Genomic DNA, 26,087 nt, shown 5'->3' with positions numbered 1-26,087 from the left:
TAGGGAGAGTGGGGTTAGCAGGTATTTAAAACAATACTGTGGATGCTTGGGTACAACTTTTCCAGCGAACACATTTACATGCCTATTACCCGATACAGTTGATTTACTGAGAATCTATTTTGCATGAGATCCCACAGCTGTCCTTTCATAACAGGAGGCAAGTTTTTAAACCATGACTTAGTTTTCCCCCCTTATTTTAGTTGTAAAAATGGTTATCAGAAATCTAGAAATTACAGACAGGAAAGTGTTGAAAGTGGAAAACCACCTGTGCTTCGTCCGTCACCTAGAAATAGAAATTAGCATCCGTGTATCGTCTCAGTTTTTTCTCCTGGTTACCTTGCATGTGATTCTGTGGGTAAACCAAATGAAATCATGTCTTTACTATTGCATGAGTGTTTTCTCAGCACAGATCACATTGTATTCTGGCAGTAGGTCTCCAGGGGCAGGAAGTGAAGAAATCACTGGGGTACAAGTCATACTGTAACCTATTAATGAAACTTCCTAATGGAAAATACCAGACATTGCTCAAATACCAATGTCTTTGGTTTTGTAAAGTAGGACACTGAGTAATTCCAATTATTAGATAAAGTACTTTGACCTACCTGGGAGAATACCTGCCTCTCTAGAGTTGCTGTTTCCTGGTTGTGGGACCTTGGTAAGGTCATTAAATAGCACCACAGTTTCCTAATCTGCAAAAATAACAAATAGCGTGGCTTTTAATGGGTGGCTTTGGGAATCAAACAAGTTAATATATAAAAATCGTATGGTGCTTGGTTCAGAGCTCTATCTGTGATAGCTAAAATAGTGACATTAACCCGTGTAAGTATCCAGTATGGCACAGGTGTCCAGTAGATGCTTACTCCTCAAGTATCTAATTGTTGGCTTCTACTGTCTCCCTTTTAATGTTCCCCCCTCCCCCAGCCCCGATCATCTTCTTCAAGTACCTTTACTTTGCAAACCTACCTGTGTATGCATGCTCAGTCACTTCAGTCCAGTTCAATTCTTTGCAACCCCATGGACTGTAGCCCACCAGGCTCCTCTGTCCATGGGATTCTCCAGGCAAGAATACTGGAGTGGGTTGCCATGCCCTCCTCCAGGGGATCTTCCTGACCCAGGGATTGAACTCAACATCTCTTATATCACCTGCATTGGCAGGTGGGTTTTTTTTTTTTTATTTTTTTTACCACTAGTGCCACCTGGGAAGTCCCATTATTCCTTTAAAAATAACCTACCTGATATTTTAAATGAGAGACTAAAGAGTAATATTTCTGGGCTATTGCTAGAGAGGGCACATCGATAGAGTCACACAGGAAACCCTTAACATCTGTGATGGTCTGCACAATGGGGTGTCTCTTTTCAGCTCAGACACCAACCAGAACAGTTACTTACCCTAACAGGAGGGGCAAAATGAGACTGTCATCACTGCAGTGTGGTAGACGACACAGAACAAAACACAGAGGAAGCAGGCAGGAAGTGCCCCGAGGAGGAGGACGGCCTCGTGACTCTTGAGTCTTGTGCGGGGACCTCCTGGGGGTCGTCCATAGTGACTGTGCTTTGGGGACATCAGAGGCGGAGGCTGGAGGCCGGAGGCCAGGGAGCGTGGGGACCAGTAGTCAGTAGACACTCAGTAAGTGCTGAAAAAGAATGAATGAGTAAATGGGTGGATGAATGAGAGGAATACGAAAGTGACACTCCCATCACCACCTGGAGTAGTACAAGAACAGCTAGCCAACAGGAAACCCCTCAGAATCAGAGAAAACCTTGCCAGACCATAAGAGAGTGGTGTTTTGTTGTACTGGGTACAGGGGTTCTGTCCTTTTCTCAATGAGAAAGTATTCACTCCTTTGGAGAATATTTTACCGAGTATGTACTATGTATCTGATGTGGTTCTGGGCACTGGGGGAGTGAACAAAGCATTCAAAGTCGCCCTTCTCTGGAGCTTACATTCTAGTAGAAGGAAACAGACAATACATGATAAATACATGATATGCTAGGTGATGTTACGTGGTGTAGGAGAAAATAAGACAAGAGTGTAGGGGGTTGCTATTTGATACATATAAGGGTCAGCTTCTGTGATAACGTTTGTGTAGAGAGTGGAAGAAAGTAAGGGAAGGAGCAAGTCTTCTGTGTATCCAGAAGAAAAGAACTTCTGATAGAACAGCAGGTGAAAATGGCCTGGGGCACAGAACAGCAGGGCCAGCATGGATGGTAGACCAAGGGGCAGACTTCAGAGAGTTTGGTTTAGGGTGGAGGAGGGGGAGATTATGTAATTGTGATATTTTGTTTATAATAAGAAATAATATTTGGTCTTTAGCTGCTTTTTTGGGGGGGGGTCACAGAGCAGCTAAAACCCTTGGAAGGTTCCAAGTGCTGAGAATGATACAGGTGCTTTTGCTGTGTTTGATGAGATGACTTTGGATCTAAGGATGGGGGCTAAAGATTGAGTAATCAACAATGGCCAGAGATTTAATCCATCATGTCTGTTTAGTGAAGCCTCCACAAAACCCCAGAAGGGTTTGGGGAGCTTCAGTTGGTGAACACATGGAAGTATCAGGTGACTGGTCTGATAGGAGAGGACGCAGAAGCACCATACCCCTTCCCTGTATCTTGCCCTGTATATCCCTTCCCTCTGGCTACTCCTGCGTTATATCCTTTTATGATAAGCTGGTGATCTGGTAGGTAAAATGTGTATTTGAGGACCATGAGTCACTCTAGCAAGTTGATCAAGCCCCGGGAAGAAATTCTGGGAACTTTGGATTTATAGCCAGTTGATCAGAAGTACAGGTAATAACCTGAGCTTGCACTTGGCGTCTGAAATTTATCGGGGTGGCAGTTTGTAGGATTGAACGCTCAGCCTTTGGAACCTGATGCTGTCTTCTGGTAGGCAGTGTCAGAGTTGAGTTGAGCTGTAGGACAGTCAGCTTGTGTCCAAGAATCGCTTGAGTGTGTGGGAGCCTCTCCACCCTCAGCATGGGAATGGGGCCCCAGGCCAGTTTGGTGAGACTCTGTAGGTTGTGGTAAAGTTTGGCTCTAACTCAGAATGAGGTGGGAAGCCACTGGAAAATTCTGCGGAGGCAGAGCATGATTTGATTTCGTCTGTGAAAGAAGTGCACTGCCTCTGCTGTGAAGGACAGAGAAGCAGATGGAAGGTGGCCAGTGCGGAGATGATACCTTGTGGTAGTCTTGACAAGAAGGTGGTGGTGGTGCCCTGGGTAGTAGTGGAGTGATGAGGAAAGGTCAGGTTCTGGGTCTATAGGTTGTGAAAGAGAACAGTGCAAGAGTTGCTATCTCCTGGGAGGAGTCGGTGTAGGAGGGAAAATGGTGAGTTGTGTTTCACACCTGTTGTGTTTGACATGGCTGCTGTACAACTCAGTGGCAATACCAAGGAGACAGTTGTATTCAGGGGAGAGAGCTGGGATGGGGGTGAAAATTTGGGAGTTGTCATCTTATCGTGGTACGTAATGCCGTACTGTCAGAGGACCTGGAGAATGAGTGCAGAGAGAAAGAAAAGAGGTTTGAGGATTGGCCCTGCAGCACTGCAACTTGCCAAATCTAGAAGATGAGGGAGACTGAGAAGGAAAGGTGTGGGGGAGAGAGAGGGAAGGGGGCAAAAAGGCAGTCATCTGCACCAGAGGCTGCTGTAGGTCACAGGAGAGCTGACCTCCAGATTCTGTAACCGGAAGGGCATGGGTTAGGTGCAGTGCTGGGCACTGACCTTAAAAGTCAGCTTTACCTGCTTTTTTTTGTGATGGTTAGTCATTCTCAATAAACTCTTTTGCTGTGTTCATAAGCTTCTAGGTCTAAAAAAAACTGAATGAATGAATGAGTGAAAGAGAGAAACACACACGCACACAGGAGAGGTGAACTCAGAGGCCCTGTTCTGCCTTTAGCAGCGAGAGCTTGGTACCCAGAGTGAGTCAACCCAGGTCAGCAGCAGGTTTGCAGAAGCTGCCGTAGTCAGGTTTGTTTATGTCTGGGTGTGGGTCTCTTATGTAACCAGGCAAATAGGCCACGCTTTCCCTTACTGCCTACTAGGCCCTTGGCTTCTTGAGGCAGAATTGGATTTCATTAGAAGTCAGGTTGCAGAGGCTGTAGAGCGGTCAATGCTCTTAACTGTTTCCTGCCAGGGCGGGGACAGATTTGGTGTCAGAGAACAGGCATGCCCCCGCCTTTCCGGCCTCACTATCCACTGGATTCCCCTTCCCGCTCCAGGTGAATGTCTCTTGTGTGTCACCTCACTAGCGCGTCTAGTATAGCGAGGAGTGCTGCTGAAAACTTCTGCTGCAGGGAGACGTCCCACAGATCACATTACAGAGCAGGGAGAATAAAGGGCAGGCGGGTGCGGGGCAGAGAGAGCTGGAGATCCCCTTGGAGTTACTGTTTATCCTCCAGGCATTCTGCAGGGAGAACCTGGCCCGAGTCCACTTCATCATGTTAGAACATCGTAGTTTCTGAAATCTTCCCTTTGTTCTTGAGAAACGCTGTCTCTGATTGTCTGACTGGATGCTTTGTTCGTCCTGCTCTTATAATCTCTCCCATTTCGTAAGATCTCATCCTTAAATTGCTGGAGGTAAATTTTACCGGCAGGTTGGGTTTGTTGTTTTGGTTACTGTGTTCAGGATGAACTTGGCAAAGTTTTTTAATGTGAACTGAATCTGGAAATAAGAGTTAAAACAGTTTAGGAGCTCTTCATGTAGTAAACAGAATGTTTTGTGCAATTCCAGTTGCCTTGGATTGGTTTTATATGTGTCAAGTTATAACCAAAGTTGAAATTGTTTTTTTTAAGAAGCAAAACTACATCAGTTCAGTTCAGTTCAGTTCAGTTGCTCAGTCGTGTCCGACTCTTTGCGACCCCATGAATCGCAGCACGCCAGGCCTCCCTGTCCATCACCAACTCCGGGAGTTCACTCAGACTCATGTCCATCGAGTTGGTGATGCCATCCAGCCATCTCATCCTCTGTCGTCCCCTTCTCCTCCTGCCCCCAATCCCTCCCAGCATCAGACTCTTTTCCAACGAGTCACCTCTTTGCATCAGGTGGCCAAAGTACTGGAGTTTCAGCTTTAGCATCATTCCTTCCAAAGAACACCCAAGACTGATCTCCTTCAGAATGGACTGGTTGGATCTCCTTGCAGTCCAAGGGACCCTCAAAACTCCATGAGAGAATTAAAATTATATAACCTCGTTTACTTTTCTAATAATAGCAAGCATTAGTTTGTGTCAGGTTAAAATCCTTTGTTTCAGATTGTGTTCTAATCACTTAAAGTTTGAACTATTTAATACATACAGCAATTCGATGAGAGAGATGTATTATCATCCCTATTTTATAGATCAGGTAGTGGAGATATGAAGAGGTTAAGTAACTTGCCCAGCGTCACACAGCTAATAGATGGTGGAGTAGAACTTTGAATCCAAGCATTCCAAGACCCTTGTTCTTAATGACTGCAGAGCACTGCTCTTTACTCATTTAAAATTGGCAGCTATTGGATGGGAATTGAGTTTTTGTTACTTTTAAACCATCTCTGAAATATGAGTTTACCAAATACTAAAAATTAATACTATCAGCAAAACTCTACAGTTAATTTTTTTGCTAAGAAAAACTGTTTACAAATCAGCATTCATTTAGGACAAAGAGTTGATTTTTTTATTGTAAATTATTTCTGTATGTTCATTGAAGAAAGACCTGAAGGATATATTTTTTTTTGCAGGGGGAGCAATAATTTTTCCCTTAATTCACTACTAAAGTGGTTACATATGGAAGTAATTAAATCATATATCTTGAAAATCTTGATAAGATTTTTTTTTATGAAACTGTTGTAGGTTTTTCTTTGAACTGAAACTAGCAATAGAGCATTAATCACTTTAATATGAATGTATGTAACTGATGTTTATTTGAAGATACTGTATACGACTCTTTTCTTTCCACAATAAATCTTATTTCTGCTGGTCTGCAGCTCCTTATTTGTAGTAACTGGTATTGAAGTTAGTAAAAGAGTGGAAGTCTAGTAAGTCTGTGTCCTCTTTTGGGTTATTAGTCTGTATTCACTTCTAGGTCCTGTTATCTTTTGATATATCCTGGCAAGTGGAGGCTATGGATGCTTCAGGGAGTTACACTGCAAAGGATTTGGGGGCCAGTTTTATAAACAGTTGCAGTGTGTGACCCAGAAAAATCTACATGGCAGGTTTTGGATGACAGATGGAGAGAGGGGATTTTCCTTTCTTGCTACTCTTTTAAGATTTTGTATAGCCGTGCCCTCCATCAACAAGGCTTACTATCATTTCCTAAGGGACAGGATGAAGACGTGGTCTAGGCCAGTTGTCCAAAGTGTAGGGTAAGTCCTCTGGCCACTGTTGATCTTTGATATGGTGTCCCAGCCTAACACGAGATGACTCTGAGTCACCTAGTAAGGCAGGTATTTCCTTTTCCGTTTTCTTCTAACTCTGATTCAAGGAGGAAGTCAGTTGGCACCATTGCCCTTGTAACATCTCCCAGACCTTTCATACTGTTCCCATGAACAGTGTGAAAAGGCAAAGTGATAGGATACTAAAGAGGAACTCCCCAGGTCAGTAGGTGCCCAATATGCTACTGGAGAGCAGTGGAGAAATAACTCCAGAAAGAATGAAGGGATGGAGCCAAAGCAAAAACAATACCCAGCTGTGGATGCGACTGGAGATAGAAGCAAGGTCCGATGCTGTAAAGAGCAATATTGCATAGGAACCTGGAATGTCAGGTCCATGAATCAAGGCAAATTGGAAGTTGTCAAACAAGAGATGGCAAGAGTGAATGTTGACATTCTAGGAATCAGCGAACTGAAATGGACTGGAATGGGTGAATTTAACTCAGATGACCATTATATCTACTACTGCGGACAGGAGTCCCTCAGAAGAAATGGAGTAGCCATCATGGTCAACAAAAGAGTCCAGAATGCAGTACTTGGATGCAATCTCAAAAACGACAGAATGATCTCTATTTGTTTCCAAGGCAAACCATTCAATATCACAGTAATCCAAGTCTATGCCCCAACCAGTAATGCTGAAGAAGCTGAAGTTGAACGGTTCTATGAAGACCTATAAGACCTTTTAGAACTAACACCCAAAAAAGATGTCCTTTTCATTATAGGGGACTGGATGCAAAAGTAGGAAGTCAAGAAACACCTGGAGTAACAGGCAAATTTGGCCTTGGAATACGGAATGAAACAGGGCAAATACTAATAGAGTTTTGCCAAGAAAATGCACTGTTCATAGCAAACACCCTCTTCCAACAACACAAGAGAAGACTCTACACATGGACATCACCAGATGGTCAACACCGAAATCAGATTGATTATGTTCTTTGCAGCCAAAGATGGAGAAGCTCTATACAGTCAACAAAAAACAAGACCAGGAGCTGACTGTGGCTCAGATCATGAACTCCTTATTGCCAAATTCAGACTGAAATTGAAGAAAGTAGGGAAAACCACTAGACCATTCAGGTATGACCTAAATCAAATCCCTTATGATTATACAGTGGAAGTGAGAAATAGATTTAAGGGCCTAGATCTGATAGATAGAGTGCCTGATGAACTATGGACAGAGGTTCATGACATTGTACAGGAGACAGGGATCAAGACCATCCCCATGGAAAAGAAATGCAAAAAAGCAAAATGGCTGTCTGAGGAGGCCTTACAAATAGCTGTGAAAAGAAGAGAAGTGAAAAGCAAAGGAGAAAAGGAAAGATATAAACATCTGAATGCAGAGTTCCAAAGAATAGCAAGGAGAGATAAGAAAGCCTTCCTCAGCGATCAGTGCAAAGAAATAGAGGAAAACAACAGAATGGGAAAGACTAGAGATCTCTTCAAGAAAATTAGAGATACCAAGGGAACATTTCATGCAAAGATGGGCTCGATAAAGGACAGAAATGGTATGGACCTAACGAAGCAGAAGATATTAAGAAGAGATGGCAAGAATACACAGAAGAATTGTACAAAAAAGATCTTCATGACCCAGATAATCACAATGATGTGATCACTGACCTAGAGCCAGACATCCTCGAATGTGAAGTCAAGTGGGCCTTAGAAAGCATCACTATGAACAAAGCTAGTGGAGGTGATGGTATTCCAGTTGAGCTCTTTCAAATCCTGAAAGATGATGCCGTGAAAGTGCTGCACTCAATATGCCAGCAAATTTGGAAAACTCAGCAGTGGCCACAGGACTGGAAAAGGGCAGTTTTCATTCCAATCCCAAAGAAAGGCAATGCCAAAGAATGCTCAAACTACTGCACAATTGCACTCATCTAGTAAAGTAAAGTAATGCTAGTAAAGTAGTAAAGTAAAGTAATGCTCAAAATTCTCCAAGCCAGGCTTCAGCAATACGTGAACCGTGAACTTCCTGATGTTCAAGCTGGTTTTAGAAAAGGCAGAGGAACCAGAGATCAAATTGCCAACATCCGCTGGATCACCGAAATAGCAAGAGGGTTCCAGAAAAAAATCTATTTCTGCTTTATTGACTATGCCAAAGCCTTTGACTGTGTGGATCACAATAAACGGTGGAAAATTCTGAAAGAGATGGGAATACCAGACCACCTGACCTGCCTCTTGAGAAATCTGTATGCAGGTCAGGAAGCAACAGTTAGAACTGGACAGGGAACAACAGACTGGTTCCAAATAGGAAAAGGAGTATGTCAAGGCTGTATATTGTCACCCTGCTTATTTAACTTATATGCAGAGTACATCATGAGAAACGCTGGACTGGAAGAAGCACAAGCTGGAATCAAGATTGCCAGGAGAAATACCAATCACCTCAGATATGCAGATGACACCACCCTTATGGTAGAAAGTGAAGAGGAACTAAAAAGCTTCTTGATGAAGGTGAAAGAAAAGAGTGAAAAAGTTGGCTTAAAGCTCAACATTCAGAAAACGAAGATCATGGCATCCGGTCCCATCACTTCATGGGAAATAGATGGGGAAACAGTGGAAACAGTGTCAGACTTTCTTTTTTGGGCTCCAAAATCACTGCAGATGGTGACTGTAGCCATGAAATTAAAAGACGCTTACTCCTTGGAAGAAAAGTCATGACCAACCTAGATAGCATATTGAAAAGCAGAGACATTACTTTGCCAACAAATGTCTTGTCTAGTCAAGGCTATGGTTTTTCCAGTGGTCATGTATGGCTGTGAGAGTTGGACTGTGAAGAAAGCTGAGTGCCAAAGAATTGATGCTTTTGAACTGTGGTGTTGGAGAAGACTCTTGAGAGTCTCTTGGACTGCAAGGAGATCCAACCAGTCCATTCTGAAGGAGATCAGCCCTGGGATTTCTTTGGAAGGAATGATGCTAAAGGTGAAACTCCAGTCCTTTGGCCACCTCATGCGATGAGTGGACTCATTGGAAAAGACTGATGCTGGGAGGGATTGAGGGCAGGAGGAGAAGGGGACAACAGAGGATGAGATGGCTGGATGGCGTCACTGACTCGATGGATGTGGGTCTGAATGAACTCCGGGAGTTGGTGATGGACAGGGAGGCCTGGCGTGCTGCGATTCATGGGGTCACAAAGAGTTGGACATGACTGAGCGACTGAGCAACTGAACTGAAATCTTTCAGGATTTCCCTTTATGACAGAGAGTAGGCTCTGAAGATCCCCAACTTTGATAGGCAACTGTGTTTGGTCAGAATGTAGTTTCATTGTTCTGTGTTTCCTTGTTTTAGTATGTGTAATTCTGTTCTACTTTCAACAGGAAATACTGGCTTTCTGTTTATAGTGAGGATAAGGTTTTTCTATGAAAATTAGTTTTAATCAAAGGAAAATGATGAGTTAATCTAAAAACAAGAACTAGAGTATATAATAATGTAGGTGATATGTAGACATGGCAAAAAGTGAATTTCGTAGAGGAATGGCAAAATTATGGGAAATATTGGTCTGATATCTGCTAAAGGCTTCCCTGGTGGCTCAGTGGTAAAGAATCCACCTGCCAATGCAGGAGATGTGGGTTTGATTTCTGGGTTGGGAAGTTCTCCTGGAAAAGGAAATGGCAACCCACTCTAGCATTCTTGCCTGGGAAATACCATGGACAGAGGAGCTTGGCGGGCTATAGTCCATGGGGTCGCAAAAGAGACAGACAGGACTTGGTGACTAAAGAAAAACAACCTTTGCTATGGTTAATTGTATAAAGATCTATGGTCTCTTCTGTATTTGTTTTGGAATTCAAAATGTTCAGGTCTTATATTGTTATATATGATATGACTTGCATAGGAGATACTGAGGCAGTGCCATCATCAAGTACTGCAGTATTTCTGCAAGAAAATATATGAATGTACAGTGGGATAAATAAAGATAAATACATGACCCCATGTGGTTCAGCTCAGGTCACGAAATATGTTTTTGAACCAAACATAAGAAAAAAAGTTTTGATTTTCAGAGATTTCTAGATTTCAAAATCACAGATAAGAGATTATAGATCTGTCTTTGTAAACAAATTACATCATTTTCTAAAATACTGATTAAATTAATCATGTGGAAAACAAATTATATACCAACTTGGTCCAAGTAGCTCTGCTATCTTAAAGTTTATTTTACTGCTTTGTATCACCTCTGTATACATTCTGATCTGCTGTATTGGGCCAGGTAGATGTGTTTGTGGAAGAAACATTGAATCCAAGTGACTTTATACCTGTGTATATGAACATGGAAGTAGTTCTTGGTCCTGCTCAGCCTTGAGATGTGAGGGTCAGTTTTGAACATAGGACTTGCTCTCTTGGTAATTATGAACTTGGATATTGGCTAAATGGCAATGCATTCACTGGCGCCAGACAATTTGGGGGAATATTTCATTTGGTTCTGTGTCTTTAAGATAGAAAATCCATCAATTGTTTGCAACTGTTTAGTTGAGTGTAATGTTAGTTCTTAGATAGTCTAGTTATCAATGAAGTCTTAATTTAGCCATGATCAAAATATTTAAAAAGGGGCATGACCAGACTCCCCAGCCAGCTATTTTATAGTCTGTGAACTTAAGACATTGTAGAGCAGTTAAGCTGGATTAATTACAGCTCAGAGGGTCATGTTATTTATGATTGTTTTTCAAACATTCTGGAAAATGATAAATGAGCAAGTATTTTCTTCAGAACACATTGAGATTTGTCAGATTCTTGATTTATACCCTTTAGAACATGCTTTTATTTTTTTTTGTAATTAGCATAAAAATGTATAGTAATTGATCATAAAAATTATACTTAAGAAGTATTTATGGGTTTTGTATGTTATATTCCATCTATTTAAATAATTTGATAAAACAAGACACTGTAGACATGAAGTTTTGCTTTTACATTGTATATTTCCTCAAGAAGCTTAATTAAATTTCACTTCACTGTTCTGTAGGGAAGAGGTATACTTAGATGTAGAATCTGAGCCCAGGGCCATTTGGCTCATACATATTTATATTTGAATTTTATATTGTCCAGGATTTTCCATGAAGAATAGAGTTTTTTTTTTTTTTAACTTCTGGTACATTAGTGCAACAGTTATTAATGTTTTTTCATTTCTCAACTCACTCCCATGGGCTTACCTGGATTTTAAGTCATGACATAAATAAGACGGGTGGTAGGATTAGGGCCACTTCTGATGGAGCAGAGGCAGCACTAACCCTTTTGCACCCACTCAAGAAACGTTACTGGGATGTCAGTGAGGATGGCATTTGCTGTGGCTGTAACTTATTAAAGTAATTTACAGGTATTAAGAATCTACTGTTAGGATAATACACTATGATTAATATTAATAACCTTGTACCTCACACTGAACATGGTAAAATCACCATTAATAATAACAAAACATCAAATATAACAGTGACAATATTTATTGAGCAATTGCTAAGTGCCAGGCATGTGTTAAGTGCTTCTCATGTCTGAACTCATTTAATCCTTATAACCACACTATGAAGAAAGCACCATAATTATCTGCTTCTTTATGGATGAGGATACTTTATAAATGTTTTTGGAGATCAAGTAAGTTAACCAGAGTCACAAAAAATGAGGCATTCTGACTTGACAATGTTTTATTATCCTCAACTTTATCTTCCTCATATAGGGCTCCCCTCATAGCTCAGTTGGTAAAGAATCCACCTGAAATGCAGGAAACCCCAGTTTGATCCCTGGGTCTCCTTCCCTGGAGAACAGAAAGGCTACCCACTCCAGTATTCTGGCCTGGAGAATTCCATGGACTATATAGTCGATGGGGTCACAAACAGTTGGACACGACTGAGCAACTTTCATTCTTTTTATATTCCTCACAAATACAGTAACATCTCAACTCTCTGGGACTCAACTTTGAGCAACTTTGCCTGCCTGGAACAAACCTGAGAACATGGAAAGCAAGCGAAAACATTTCTGTAGTAAACATAGAAACAAAACTCTCTCTGTATGAGATTATACATATTCAGCAGGCAATGAATGGCCAGACTGCGTCCTATCCAGGGTCCTTTCGGAAAAGGTCTGGAGCCTGACTACTTCAGTGGAATCCGAGGCTTCGAGTATGATCACTAATGCTTCTGTGCTATAAAATGAAATGAGTTTTAGTTTAGTGTTAAGAATTGAAGACCAAAAACCCAGTTGATTCTTACAAAAATCTTTCATGGTTGGAAAAATAGTACTTGAAATGGGCACATATTTCTTTATCTGAAATGATACATTCTTTACAAATGTTTTAGCTAACAGAGGGTTTGGATGTAGAAGAGAAAATGCTTGCATTGTTGATCTTGTTATGTGAAGACAGCGAAATGCCATCTTGATTTTTTTCTTGTGGTTTGGTTAAGACAGTAAAGCTCGACTGTAAAATAAATTCCTTCTATTTATTTGCCCTGTTTTCATTTTTTCTCTAGATCGTTCCTTTGATGCCCTCAAAAAATCCAAGCACCCCTCAACATTGCTTGCTGCTGGCCAGCTCTCTGACATGCTGAATGGTGGTGATGACGTCTACGCTAACTGCATGGTGATAGATCAGGTGAGGTATGAGTGCTGTCGCTAGGGGGATCTGTCCTCTTTTAAAAATGTGCGCATCTCAGAATTCCATTGTGCATTGTTGTATCCTCGGAAAATTCCAGCCTAAGAGCAGCCAGGTGATGTTGCTGTGGAATCTCATCATACGATCTCTTGACGTAGGTCCTTCCTTGGGAACCCAGCACACCTTAACTTCCACCGAGAAGCACCATGGGAGGGGTCTTAGGACACCGGCAAGAAGAATGTGGGAACTTATCCATGGGGCCAAAATAGGAAATGACATTTGGGAGGCCAGTTTCTTCTCTGACCTGATTATGTAATATTTGTATTCAAATCCAGCAGACACTAATGAGCGAGAGCTTAATGCCAGCCCCATGTGAGACTGTCACATAAATTACTTGCTTAATCCTCACAACACACCTATTAGTGTGTGATTAGGATATAGAGCTTTAGTATTAAAACAGAATGGTGAGATGTTGCAGGGAGGCTGGAACCCTTTAGAATTCTCCACCCATTCCCTGATAGAGATTTGTGAGTTAAAACTCAGAGAGACAGATGGCTTGGATGTGTATCTACGTAGGGATTTATTCTTTGTTCTTTCCTGTAGCTTGGTGATCCTCACATGTTAATATTTTTAAAATTATAGTTATAGATCTGAAAATTTCTGCATGCCCTAATTTATGGGAGGTTTAAGGGATTCTCAAGAGTAATTTTGATAGCACATAATTTCTGCCTTATTTCCTGGTTTTAAAACCTGATCTCCACATAAGAGTTATTTTGTATATGCTCATTGAACAGTGATCTATTTTGTTCTTTTTGGGTTGTTGTTGTTAGTATACGTATATTGTATACTATATTGTTAGTATACATATATCTTACCCTATTGTATCTGTTACTTATAGATATTTTTTATGATGTAAACTTTTTTTTTTTCTGTCTAGTGAATGCTAATTTCTGCCCATTGATTGAATGTCTCTTTCCTTTGGTTATGAGAAATTGTTACATTAAGTGCATAGTATAAATGGGATAGATTGGAGTGATATTCAAAATGACAGAAAAACCAAAAAATCAGAATGGACATCAGCTCTCAAGAACGAGTGCATTTCTTTAGCTGTGAAGCACTGAATGTCAGCCCTAGTTATAGAAATCTAGGATGAGACACAGAGTTTAGGACAAAGTGGGAGTTCTGGGGACATTCTTTTAAGATGCAAGGTGATTGGACTTACTGTGCTCTAGCAACATTCCGATTTTAATGGCTTTATTCTGTTGCCACATTTTCTCAGTGTTTAAATACATTTGTCATTATTTTTTCATTCTGTTCCCCAGTGAATATTGCAGTACTTCCATTTACCCCCAGAAGCTGAAATTGTACTTGACTCAACATTTGTGGGGGCAAACTGTGTCTTTGTATGTTGTAAGATACATTAAAAATGGAAAACTTTGGAAGCCAAATTAAGGATAGGAAAATAACTTCTGTTTGGAAGTACTTTGAGAGAAGTTTTGCTTTAATAATGTGAAACATACATCCAAAGAGAACTCAAACAGCCTGATTGGTAAACTGAAATGAAGTAGAAGATTGCTGAATTTGTGCAGTGAAACAAAAATCAAAATCTGGCTACAAGTCACAGAGTTTCTTATATCGGTGTGGTGTCGTTTTTAGTATAATTACATCATTTGTTTTACTGTTCCTATGTCCATTTGAATAGCAAGGACAACATAAGGAGTCCAGATTCTGCATACTGAAAATAGTTTCTAGCAATATCTGGAAAGAATCTAATTTTCTTCATCTCTCTCAATCTGGCATGGAAACCTGAAAAAACGGCTAGCTTATTTACATACTGTTTCCTATGAGTTTTCAAGGTTATCAAGCTACCTGATGAGGAAGCTCATGTGATATAAACTACTTTGAAAATTATCATATAAACTACTTTGAAAAAAATTTATTTGGACATTATTTCAAGCCTGTATAATTCCGTACAAAGAATTCTTGTATACTCTTAATAAAAAAATCTCCAAATTTTACCATATTTTACTTCATTATTCTGAGTATGTATTTGTATATGTGTACTTGTAAATGCTTAAGATATGTATACAAATATTAACTTGTTTGAGAGTAAATTGAAAATATGATGCCCTTTTACTCCTCAGTCTTTCATAGTGTATTTTCCTAAAAGCATGGATATTCTCTTACTTAAGCCATCTAGTTACCAAAATCAGGAAATCATCATCCACACACTATTAGCCATTTACAGACATTATTCAATTTTAGCCAATTGTTCCAGTAATGTTCTTTGTAGCAAAAGAAAATTAAATAGCATGTCTTGCATTTAGTTGTCTCTCTTTTAGTCTTCTTTAATCTGGGACAGTTACTTAGTGCTTGTCTTTTACAATAATTTTGAAGAATATATTCCAGGTTGTTTTTGGAGCTGCTCTCTTTGTTTTTACTGTTTTCTTGCTCAAAAGTGATGCCTTTTGATGACCACCACTTCAGATCACCAGTACTTCCTTCAGTTCAGTTCAGTTCAGTTCAGTCGCTCAGTTGTATCCGACTCTTTGCGACCCCATGAATCGCAGCACACCAGGCCTCTCTGTCCATCACCAACTCCCAGAGTTCATTCAGACTCACGTCCTTCGAGTCAGTGATGCCATCCAGCCATCTCATCCTCTGTCGTCCCCTTCTCCTCCTGCCCCCAATCCCTCCCAGCATCAGAGTCTTTTCCAATGAGTCAACACTTTGCATGAGGTAGCCAAAGTACTGGAGTTTCAGCTTTAGCATCATTCCTTCCAAAGAAATCCCAGGGCTGATCTCCTTCAGAATGGACTGGTTGGATCTCCTTGCAGTCCAAGGGACTCTCAAGAGTCTTCTCCAACACCACAGTTCAAAAGCATCAATTCTTCAGTGCTCAGCTTTCTTCACAGTCCAACTCTCACATCCATACATGACCACTGGAAAAACCATAGCCTTGACTAGATGGACCTTTGCTGGCAAAGTAATGTCTCTGCTTTTGAATATGCTATCTAGGTTGGTCATAACTTTTCTTTCAAGGAGTAAGCATCTTTTAATTTCATGGCTGCAGTCACCATCTGCAGTGATTTTGGGGCCCCAAAAAATAAAGTCTGACACTGTTTCCACTGTTTCTCCATCTATTTCCCATGAAGTGATGGGACCAGATGCCATGGTCTTTGTTTTCTGAATGTTGAACTTTAAGCCAACTTTTTCACTCTCCACTTTCACTTTCATCAAGGGGCTTTTGAGTTCCTCTTCACTTTCTGCCATAAGGGTGGTGTCATCTGCATATCTGAGGTTATGGATATTTCTCCCGGCAATCTTGATTCCAGCTTGTGCTTCTTCCAGCCCGGCGTTTCTCATGATGTACTCTGCATAGAAGTTAAATAAGCAGGGTGACAATATACAGCCTTGACGAACTCCTTTTCCTATTTGGAACCAGTCTGTTGTTCCCTGTCCAGTTCTAACTGTTGCTTCCTGACCTGCATACAGGTTTCTCAAGAGGCAGGTCAGGTGGTCTGGTATTCCCATCTCTTTCAGAATTTTCCACCGTTTATTGTGATCCACACAGTCAAAGGCTTTGGCATAGTCAATAAAGCAGAAATAGATGTTTTTCTGGAACTCTCTTTCTTTTTTGATGATCCAGCGGATGTTGGCAATTTGATCTCTGGTTCCTCTGCCTTTTCTAAAACCAGCTTGAACCTCTGGAAGTTCACGGTTCACGTATTGCTGAAGCCTGGCTTGGAGAATTTTGAGCACTTCCTTAGGGCAAGTGTTTTGATCCACTGGGACTTAAAAAAAAATGATTATTTATTTGTCTGCCTTGGGTCTTAGTTGGATCAAGTGAGATCTCCCATTGTGGCGCACAGAGTCTCTAATTGTGATGTGGGCTACTGTAGTTGCAGGGGATGGGCTCAGTTGCTCAGCAGCATGTGGGATCTTAGCTTCCTGACCGGGGATCAAACTTGTGTTCCCCTGCATTGGAGTCATAACCGCTGAATCACCAAGGAGGTCCCCAAGTGGGACTGTTTTTTCACACCATCCAGTGGAGGTGGTACTTTCTCTTCCTGATGCAGATTTTAGATCAGTCTTTGGCCCTCTGCTGACTCCCTCCCATGCAGATTTTTCCAGACTGCCCTTACCCTACTGCAAAGTCTTGTGGCAAGAGTATGACAGGTTGCTGGCTGAGATTTCATGTTTAGTATTTCAGTTCAGTTCAGTCGCTCAGTCATGTCTGACTCTTTGTACCCCATAAACCACAGTATGCCACGTCTCCCTGTCCATCACCAACTCCCCGAGTCCACCCAAAACCATGTCCATTGTGTCAGTGATGCCATCCAAGCATCTCATCCTCGGTTGTCCCCTTCCTCTCCTGCCCTCAATCTTTCCCAGCATCAGGGTCTTTTCAAATGAGTCAGCTCTCTGCATCAGGTGGCCAAAGTATTGGAGTTTCAGCTTCAGCATCAGTCCCTCCAATGAACATCCAGGACTGATCTCCTTTAGGATGGACTGGTTGGATCTCCTTGCAGTCCAAGGGACTCTCAAGAGTCTTCTCCAACACCACAGTTCAAAAGCATCAATTCTTCGGTGCTCAGCTTTCTTCACAGTCCAACTCTCACATCCATACATGACCACTGGAAAAACCATAGCCTTGACTAGACGGACCTTTGTTTGCAAAGTAATGTCTCTGCTTTTTAATATGCTGTCTAGGTTGGTCATAACTTTTCTTTCAAGGAGCAAGCATCTTTTTAATTTCATGACTGCAATCACCATCCTCAGTGATTTTGGAGCCCAGAAAAATAAAGTCAGCCATTGTTTCCACTGTTTCCCCACCTATTTGCCATGAAGTGATGGGACCAGATGCCATGATCTTCGTTTTCTGAATGTTGAGCTTTAACCCAACTTTTTCACTCTCTTTTTCACTTTCATCAAGAGGCTCTTTAGCTCCTCTTCACTTTCTGCCATAAGGGTGGTGTCATCTGCATATATGAGGTTATTGATATTTCTCCTGGCAATCTTGATTCCAACTTGTGCTTCCTCCAGCCCAGTGTTTCTCATGATGTACTCTGCATAGAAGTTAAATAAGCAGGGTGACAATATTCAGCATTGACATACTCCTTTTCCTATTTGGAACCAGTCTGTTGTTCCCTGTCCAGTTCTAACTGTTGCTTCCTGACCTATATACAGGTTTCTCAAGAGGCAGGTCAGGTGGTCTGGTATTCCCATCTCTTTCAGAATTTTCCACCGTTTATTGTGATCCACACAGTCAAAGGCTTTGGCATAGTCAATAAAGCAGAAATAGATGTTTTTCTGGTACTCTCTTGTTTAGAATTTACAGGTAATTTAAAGTTTGGGGTATTTTCTGTCTTCTAATTATGCTAAACCCATACATCTTATGTAGCTTTATTTGATCTTTTGTTTGGGAGACTCAGATTTATGTGACTGCCAATGACTTGTTTCCCAGGTTCCTATAAACTATTTTGTAAGCTAAAATGCCTACTCTTTAGTTTTTGTCTCAAGTATTTAAAACATTTCTCCTCATTTTGAGTCAGTGGTTCATAAAATGTTAAAATCATAGTCAGTTTCTGGTTTTGTAATACAGTTTATAAAACACTTGGTCGTCTTCCTTTTGTGTATTATGGGAGAGCAGGAAGTAAACAAAAATATATCATGTAAGAATTCCTTTGCTTGCATAAAGAAAAACAAGAACAACAACAACAAAAAAAAACAGAAAAGATAAATAAGTTGGAGGGTCTTTAAATTGTGAAAACTGTATTCTTTGTTCTGCCAATCTTTCCTGGTTTTGCTCAGCAAATATTTTTCTGTCAACTATCAGGTTGGTGATTTGGACATTAACTATATTAATATAGAGGAAATCCCTGCAAATACCTGTCTTGAATCTATGGATTCTTCTCTGGGGCCTGAGAGCAGCAAACCCAGCCTTCCTACTGAAGCCAGTGCTGGCACATACCCACCAAATAAGAGCCCAGAAGTGACGTCACACACGGAAGCCCAATCATCTTTCATATCATCTAGTTCATATGCTTCCAATTTGAATCTTTCTTTTGGTCTTCGTGGATTTGAAAAGGAGCAAAGTCGTCTAAAGAAAAGAAGGTAAAGTACTACATTCTAGAGAGAAAATGTAGAAAATCAAAGAACTTTGTAGCTGGACTTGGAAAATTCTATTTTCTTATTGTTATTGCCCCCACCATTTTTATTTCTACATCAAAATTTGCCTCCATTTAGGTTCTTATATTTCATGACTTGAAAGTAAGATACATAAGAAAGCTGACAAAAATATAATAAAAGAAAACCACAATGAGATACCATTTAATACTTACTAGATATGCAAAAATTTTATAAAGTGTAATAATACCATATTTTGGTGAAAATGCATATAATAACTTTGGAAAATATTTTGGCATTTTCTTGTAAAGTTGGATGTGCATATATATTATGACCCAGCAGTGTTTCTTCTGTGTCCTAAAAGACATGCATAAGACTATTTATTGCAGTAGGAAATAACCCAAATGGTAGGGGATGAAAAGATAAATTACACTGTAGTTACATAATGGGATACTGTGCGGTAGTAAAAGTGAATTAACTATGACTATGTCTACTTGCATAATCACGTGCAACTTAGAAACATGAAGTAGAACAAAAAAAGGAGCCACAAAATACTTCAGTTAGATCTCACATTTATAAAATGCAAAAACAATCTGTTACTGTAGGGCATGTATAATGTGCTTAAGCAATAAGGAAAAACAAATGAGAATGAAGAGGATAAAAATCCCCAAATTTAAGATACTTGTTACATTGAGTGGGCATTGTAGGGAAAGGATAAAACAACAGTGTGGCCAATGTTTGTTTCAAGTTGAGTGGGTTGATGGGTGTTTATTCTATTTTAAATTTTTTATTGGTGTATAATTGTTTCTGCAATGTTGTTAGTTTCTGCTGTACCACAACGTGAATCAGTTATGTGTACACATATCCCCTCCCTCTTGGACCTCCCTCCACTTCCCCACCATCCTACCCATCTAGGTCATCAAAGAGCAGCAAATTGAGGTGTTTGTTTTATTTTTATCCTCTGTAACTTATAGTTACCTTCCATATAATTTCTTGTATATGTAAAAATGTCCTTAGAACAATCGTTTTATTGTGTATGATCGTACATATTTCTATGTGTGTGAGACCCTGTGTCTTTGTCTTCACTTCTTATCCATTCATCCTTTAGTCTATTTTCTTTAGGGAATAGGCCCATTTTTACTGATTTCATTTTATCCTAGGGCTTCCCGGGTGGCTCAGATGGTAAAGAATCTGCCTGCAATGTGGGAGACCTGGTTTCGAGCCCTGGGTTGGGAAGATCCCCTGGAGAGGAGCCTGGCGGGCTACAATCCATAGGGTTGCAGAGTTGGACACAACTGAGCGACTAAGCACGCATGACTTTCCTTAGGTAGTGAGAACAAAGAGGATTCTTCATGAGAGTGACAAATGAGAATGAAGAAGAGAAAAATGCCCAAATTTAAGATAATTGTTACATTGAGTGGGCATTGTAGGGAACGAATAAAACAGTGGTGTGGGCAATGTTTGTGAGCCTTGGACCTCTGATTATATGTCCTGTTTTACACATAAGATTATGAATCAAAATAACAATAAAATGAACACACATATGAGTATATATAAATATGTACCTGAATGAATATTCGACAGAAACTTAATCAGAAAGGAGTGAAAGGAAGGGTAAGCATAAGTCACTGGGTGCTGATCCCTGGGTTGCACTGATAAACAACAGCTGGAGGTTAGAAACCTTTAACAGGTAACGGTACCAAGAGTGATGTCTAGTGGATAGATAATAAAAGATCTTCTCTAGATTTTTATTGTGTGAGTTATAGTTTTAAAGATGCTTGTGTGGTCATGGCTGCAAATTAAACTGATGGGACATTTTGGGCTCTGCTTTGATATAAGAGACAAGGAAAATAACCAAATTTGAAGTCTGTTTCTGGTTCTCTCTATTTCAAAATCAAGATGATTTATTGTGTTGTTATTAAAATTTTAGCTCCAGAAGTATAACAGCCAAAGAAAAACTACATTTAAAAAGTACATTATATATTAACATGCCTATGGAAGTTCTCAGCCTCAAAGCTTGAGTGGTTTAAAATGTAGATGGAATGGAAGGAGCTGGAAAGGTGCAAGGTCAAATTCTTGCCTTTTAATTTTATGGTTATCAAAGTTAAATGAGGAAAGAAAAGCAGTAGGTTAGCAGCATCACCACCTGCTTCTGAAGTGGAGTTGTCATAGGAATCATTTTTTAAAATCTCTAAAATTGATAATTGAACAGGACATGTTTGGAACCTCACTTGACTCATGCCTGACCCATTTCTTGTCACCAGCTCTGGAATGAGATCTTCATACCTCTCCTTGTCTTAGTGTGCTTCTGCCCTCCTAACTTGTCCAGGGGCAAAGGAAAGAAAGCCATGCTGCATTTTTCACATGTAAATTGCTCCAGAGCCTGCCCCCTCTCCACTAAACAGCTCAGTGGCTCTGTTTTGTCTGTGTTTTTAATATTTGAAAGGTAACTATTTGGGCCTTGTAAAATTCAAACCCAGATCTCCTGCAGTGCAGGCAGATTCTTTACCAGCTGAGCCACCAGGGAAAGCCAATAATTATATTTAAAAAACAGAAATAATGAAGATAGTAGTAATTTGAAATGACTTTTGCTAGGTTTAAATGTTCATTCGGGGAACCATAAAATCTTGTTTAAGAAGATCTATTCAGGATGAGGGGAGAGGAAAAAATGATAGAAATCACTTAAGTATGAATTTTGTTAGGTAGTGAATGAGAGCCCCTTGTAGCTGACACCAACAGAGACTCTGAATTCAGGGAGGTAGAGAGCCATGGCTGTCTTAGTTGATGACTTAGCTGTTTGTTCGCTTTTTGCTGCAGTTCCAGCCTTGATGCCTTGGATGCTGACAGTGAAGGAGAGGGCCATTCGGAGCAGTCGCACAATTGCTACACTCCCGTGTGTCAGAGTTCCTCGAGAACTGGCATTGCTAGCGGGGATGAATTGGACTCTTTTGAGACCAACACTGAACCAGATTTTAATATCTCCAGGACGGAATCATTTTCTTTATCAAGTAGCCTGCAGCTGAAGGTATTCTTATTAGTATTCATTTGGTTTATTAAAAGCCTGGAAAGTATGTTGTCTAAATCTGCTCATCTCTGAAAGACAAATTATGTTTATGGTAACACGTGTGAATGTTTTTTTAATTGAAGACCCATGAACTTCACGAGTCTGTCTTTTCACACTCTCACATTCTAATGTGTATAGTCCCTACGTAGAATGGCTGATTTGTTTTCATGATTCCCCACCAACGAAAATCATCTTTCATGTTTTTGGAAAATGTTACCATTTTATAGTGTTTTCTGCCATCATCCCTTAAGCAATGGGAGAAAGGCTGGTAGTATGAAGTGAGTTTAAATGATCAAGCTTGTTTTGCACACATAAAATTTTACTTGGTTCTGGTGATGAGGTAAATAATATTGCCAAGGCAGAGGTAACATTTGTTGAGCTGCATGAACTCATCTGGAATACCATAGACTCTGTTAGTTTTTCCACAGGAGACAGCTTTTGTGTCTTTTTTCACATTGGAGTTTCATTTCATTGTGGTTTCTTGAAATGACTAAACTTTTCCAGTCTTACAGGGAAGCCCATTTATGTTTGGACCTATGTTTTCTGTTTTATTTCTATTGTCCACTTGTTTTCTTTTTAAATTGAGTTTACTACTGTAAATGCAACGTGTTTGAGTAAAACACTATAAAACAATACGTGCTGTGCTTTAACATCTCTTATCTCAAACATATGGTGGTTATGATTATGTTTTATTTTTATAGTATGCTCTACAATATGCAAAACATGCTTCATGTATGTACAAAACACATACTTTTCTCATAACTCACCTAGGATATAAAGTGGTATTTTTATTTTAATTTTTGATCTGTTAAAGTTCTGCAGAGATTAGACGTCCACATTGCCCAAAGCTTGGTGATAGAGTCAGAACTCAGATCTAGGCCTTCTGACCCTAGAACCTGAATCCTCTACCCTCAGCTCTGAGGTCTGTACAGCTGTCATCATCTTCTGAAACTAAAGATCATGTGATATTTTTGGATAATAAAAATTAGATATGGTTATTCATGTAGCTAGTTCTCAGACTTGTAATTTGAATGGAACTATGAAAAACTCCAGAGAAGGCAATGGCACCCCATTCCAGTACTCTTGCCTGGAAAATCCCATGGATGGAGGAGCCTGGTAGGCTATAGTCCATGGGGTCGCTAAGAGTTGGACACGACTGAGCGACTTCACTTTCACTTTTCACTTTCATGCATTGGAGAAGGAAATGGCAACCCACTCCAGTGTTCTTGCCTGGAGGATCCCAGGGACAGAGGAGCCTGTTGGGCTGCCGTCTATGGGGTCGCACAGAGTTGGACACGACTGCCGTGACTTAGCAGCAGCAGCAGCATGAAAATCTCATCATTACTTAGAAGGAAAAGTAATGCTCTGTGAAATAGTTCTGTACTGTTCACTTTTAAGAAGAATCTGTCCTATAAATTATGGCTTGCCTTGCCTTTGTAATTACCCTGTATAACTTTTTGCCAAGGAATTCTGGATAATTTTCAAATTGCTATTGTTAGGAAAAATGATTACCATGCATGACTTCAATGCAGAGGATGGCACTTGGCTAGGGCCCTTTGTGACCAACTCACTGTTAGGGGATAACTTAGGTTGGCCTTTTGGACTGCCAGGCCCACTGGGTCTTTCCCAATAAGAAAGTCATGGTTGCCATGGCTCAAGGCCATTCAAAGCAAGGTCAGGCTTCTATTTTCAACTTTCCTCCAGGCTCTTCAACTAAAGCACGAGCCTAAGGCAACCATGTGCTTTTACTTATGGAGAACAAAAGAAAATAGTGCTTCTAAAGGGCTGTTGCTGATGCCTTATTTTAGTAACACATTTTGCAGCACTTTCTTTTACCTCTGACCTTAAGTGGTATCTTAATGGGAGGTGGGCCTCAGTCCTAAGTCCACATGGCCTCTGTTGGATGGGTTTGGGTGCCGTAAATGGCTTTAGTGACATTCTGTTGCACATTCATGTAAGATTTCTAGAACATGTAAGAAAAACATGTTTTTATTATCTTGCCTTCTTACACTTTCACATATGTTGCCGATATAATGATAGAAATAAAAGGTGGTTGGGCACACAGGAAGAAAACAGCAGGTCACTTAAAGGGATAAAGTTAAACTATATAAACCAGTGATAATTCAAACAAAATCCCAGGAAGTACTGGATGGAAGATCTGTTGAAAGATGAGCAAAGACTAGAAGGATTTGTATAATGCTCTGATGCATTCTTTTTTGGAGGCTGCAGCTAATATTACAAATAGCCTTTGTGTGTGAGTCACTCAGTCATGCCCGACTCTGTGATCTCATGGACTGTAGCCCACCAGGCTCCTCTGTCTGTGGAATTCTCCAGGCAAGAATACTGGAGTGGGCCGCCATTCTCTTCTCCAGGGGATCTTCCCAACCCAGGGATCAAACCCTGGTTTCCTGAATTGTAGGCAGATTCTTTGCCATATGAGCTACCAGGGACACCCTCAGGAAATAGCCATTAGGAACTTTTAAGAACATAATTTTAGGTGACTGTTTCTTTACCTTCTAATAATTGTTATGTATATAGATCTTAGTTCATACGGAATTTTGCTTAAAGGCTACAGTTTAAAATTATAAAAATAAATGACAACTCAGGTCAAAAAAAGTCAGACTTGTTGAATATGCAGAGAAAATTATGTGACTTAATTTTTCACTTTTAACCAACATGGTTAGAATGTTATACTTGTATCCTAAGTATATCCTATATACTTGTATAAAGTATATAGGAACTATTCCTGGAGCTCAAGTTTACTTGAGCATTCAAAAAACAATAGCATGTTTTAGAGTTGTGAGTGAGAGACAAACAGAAACAAATCATTAATAAGATTACATCAGAAATATTCAAGTTGAATCGTTTTTGTAAAGGTCCTGATTTAGTAACGTTGATAATGAGTGCATACTTTCAAATCTTCTGTGGAATTTTTTTAAAAGCTTTGTTATGATTTCTTTTAGGAATCATTGTTTTCTGGAATCCGTTCACGTTCGTATTCCTGCTCATCACCCAAAATTTCTTTAGGAAAAACTCGATTGATGCGTGATTTTACAGTGTGTAATTCAATTGAAGGTAAGCAGTATTTACCATTTGGCTGTGAAAGCATTCTTTTCCAGAGTGGATTTTCAGTTAGTAAAAGTACATAAAACATATAAGAGGAGCAGGCAAGTATTCTAAATTTCATTTTCACTATTGAGTTTTCTACTCTTAGCAAAACCCTCAGCTCACTGGATATCACATAAAGCATAAATTTTATTTTGATGAAATCACAAATATGTACACACCTCTCTGCTGCCTTATTTTTTTTAATAAAATATTTTCCTCAAGGGCAGTGTAAACTAGAATTTATTCTAGGTTCCTTATTGTGAGGACTTTAGAGAATTTTATTTAAGTAAATTAGTGATGAAATAACCCAACTCCACAGAGGCAAAGCATTGCAAAATAGATTATCTTCATTTCTTTATTTAATAAGGAACTTTAGCAAGTTAAAAGAACATACTTGAAACACAAATAGGTATATCTCAAACAGTATTTTTTGTGACCCATGTAAACAATAATAGATAAACTTTTATACAATCAAATTTTAATTAGAATACAGCATACCTACAGAGAATTGTTGGAGAAGGCAATGGCACCCCACTCCAGTACTCTTGCCTGGCAAATCCCACGGACGGAGGAGCCTGGTGGGCTGCATTCCATGGGGTCTCGAAGAGTCGGACACGACTGAACGAATTCCCTTTCACTTTTCACTTTCATGCATTGGAGAAGGAAATGGCAATCCACTTCAGTGTTCTTGCCTGGAGAATCCCAGGGACGGGGCATCCTGCTGGGCTGCCGTCTATGGGGTCACACAGAGTCGGACATGACTGAAGTGACTTAGCAGCACAGAGAATTGATGCTTTTGAACTGTGGTGTTGGAGAAGACTCTTG

The 26,087-nt window shown here is 40.1% G+C and overlaps 1 protein-coding gene across 14 annotated transcripts in view; it reads left to right on the top strand.

Moving 5' to 3' along the window:
• Positions 1-26,087, top strand: part of ARHGEF28 (Rho guanine nucleotide exchange factor 28) — a 339,510-nt gene that overhangs the window by 215,988 nt on the left and 97,435 nt on the right. For all 14 annotated transcript variants that reach the window (XR_009731718.1, XM_061393271.1, XM_061393269.1 and 11 more), the window contains 4 exons: positions 12,840-12,961; positions 18,801-19,078; positions 21,908-22,115; positions 25,118-25,229. Coding sequence is in view for 13 of the 14 variants with exons in the window: in XM_061393271.1 (XP_061249255.1) it covers positions 12,840-12,961; positions 18,801-19,078; positions 21,908-22,115; positions 25,118-25,229 (720 nt within the window). In the remaining variant the exon portion in view is untranslated. The remainder of the gene's footprint in view (positions 1-12,839; positions 12,962-18,800; positions 19,079-21,907; positions 22,116-25,117; positions 25,230-26,087) is intronic.

The sequence above is a fragment of the Bos javanicus genome, chromosome 20 (genome assembly GCF_032452875.1).
Source record: "Bos javanicus breed banteng chromosome 20, ARS-OSU_banteng_1.0, whole genome shotgun sequence".
Classification (NCBI taxonomy): domain Eukaryota; kingdom Metazoa; phylum Chordata; class Mammalia; order Artiodactyla; family Bovidae; genus Bos; species Bos javanicus.
Note: the sequence above shows the minus strand (reverse complement) of the source record. Positions and strands in the feature narration are given on the sequence as shown.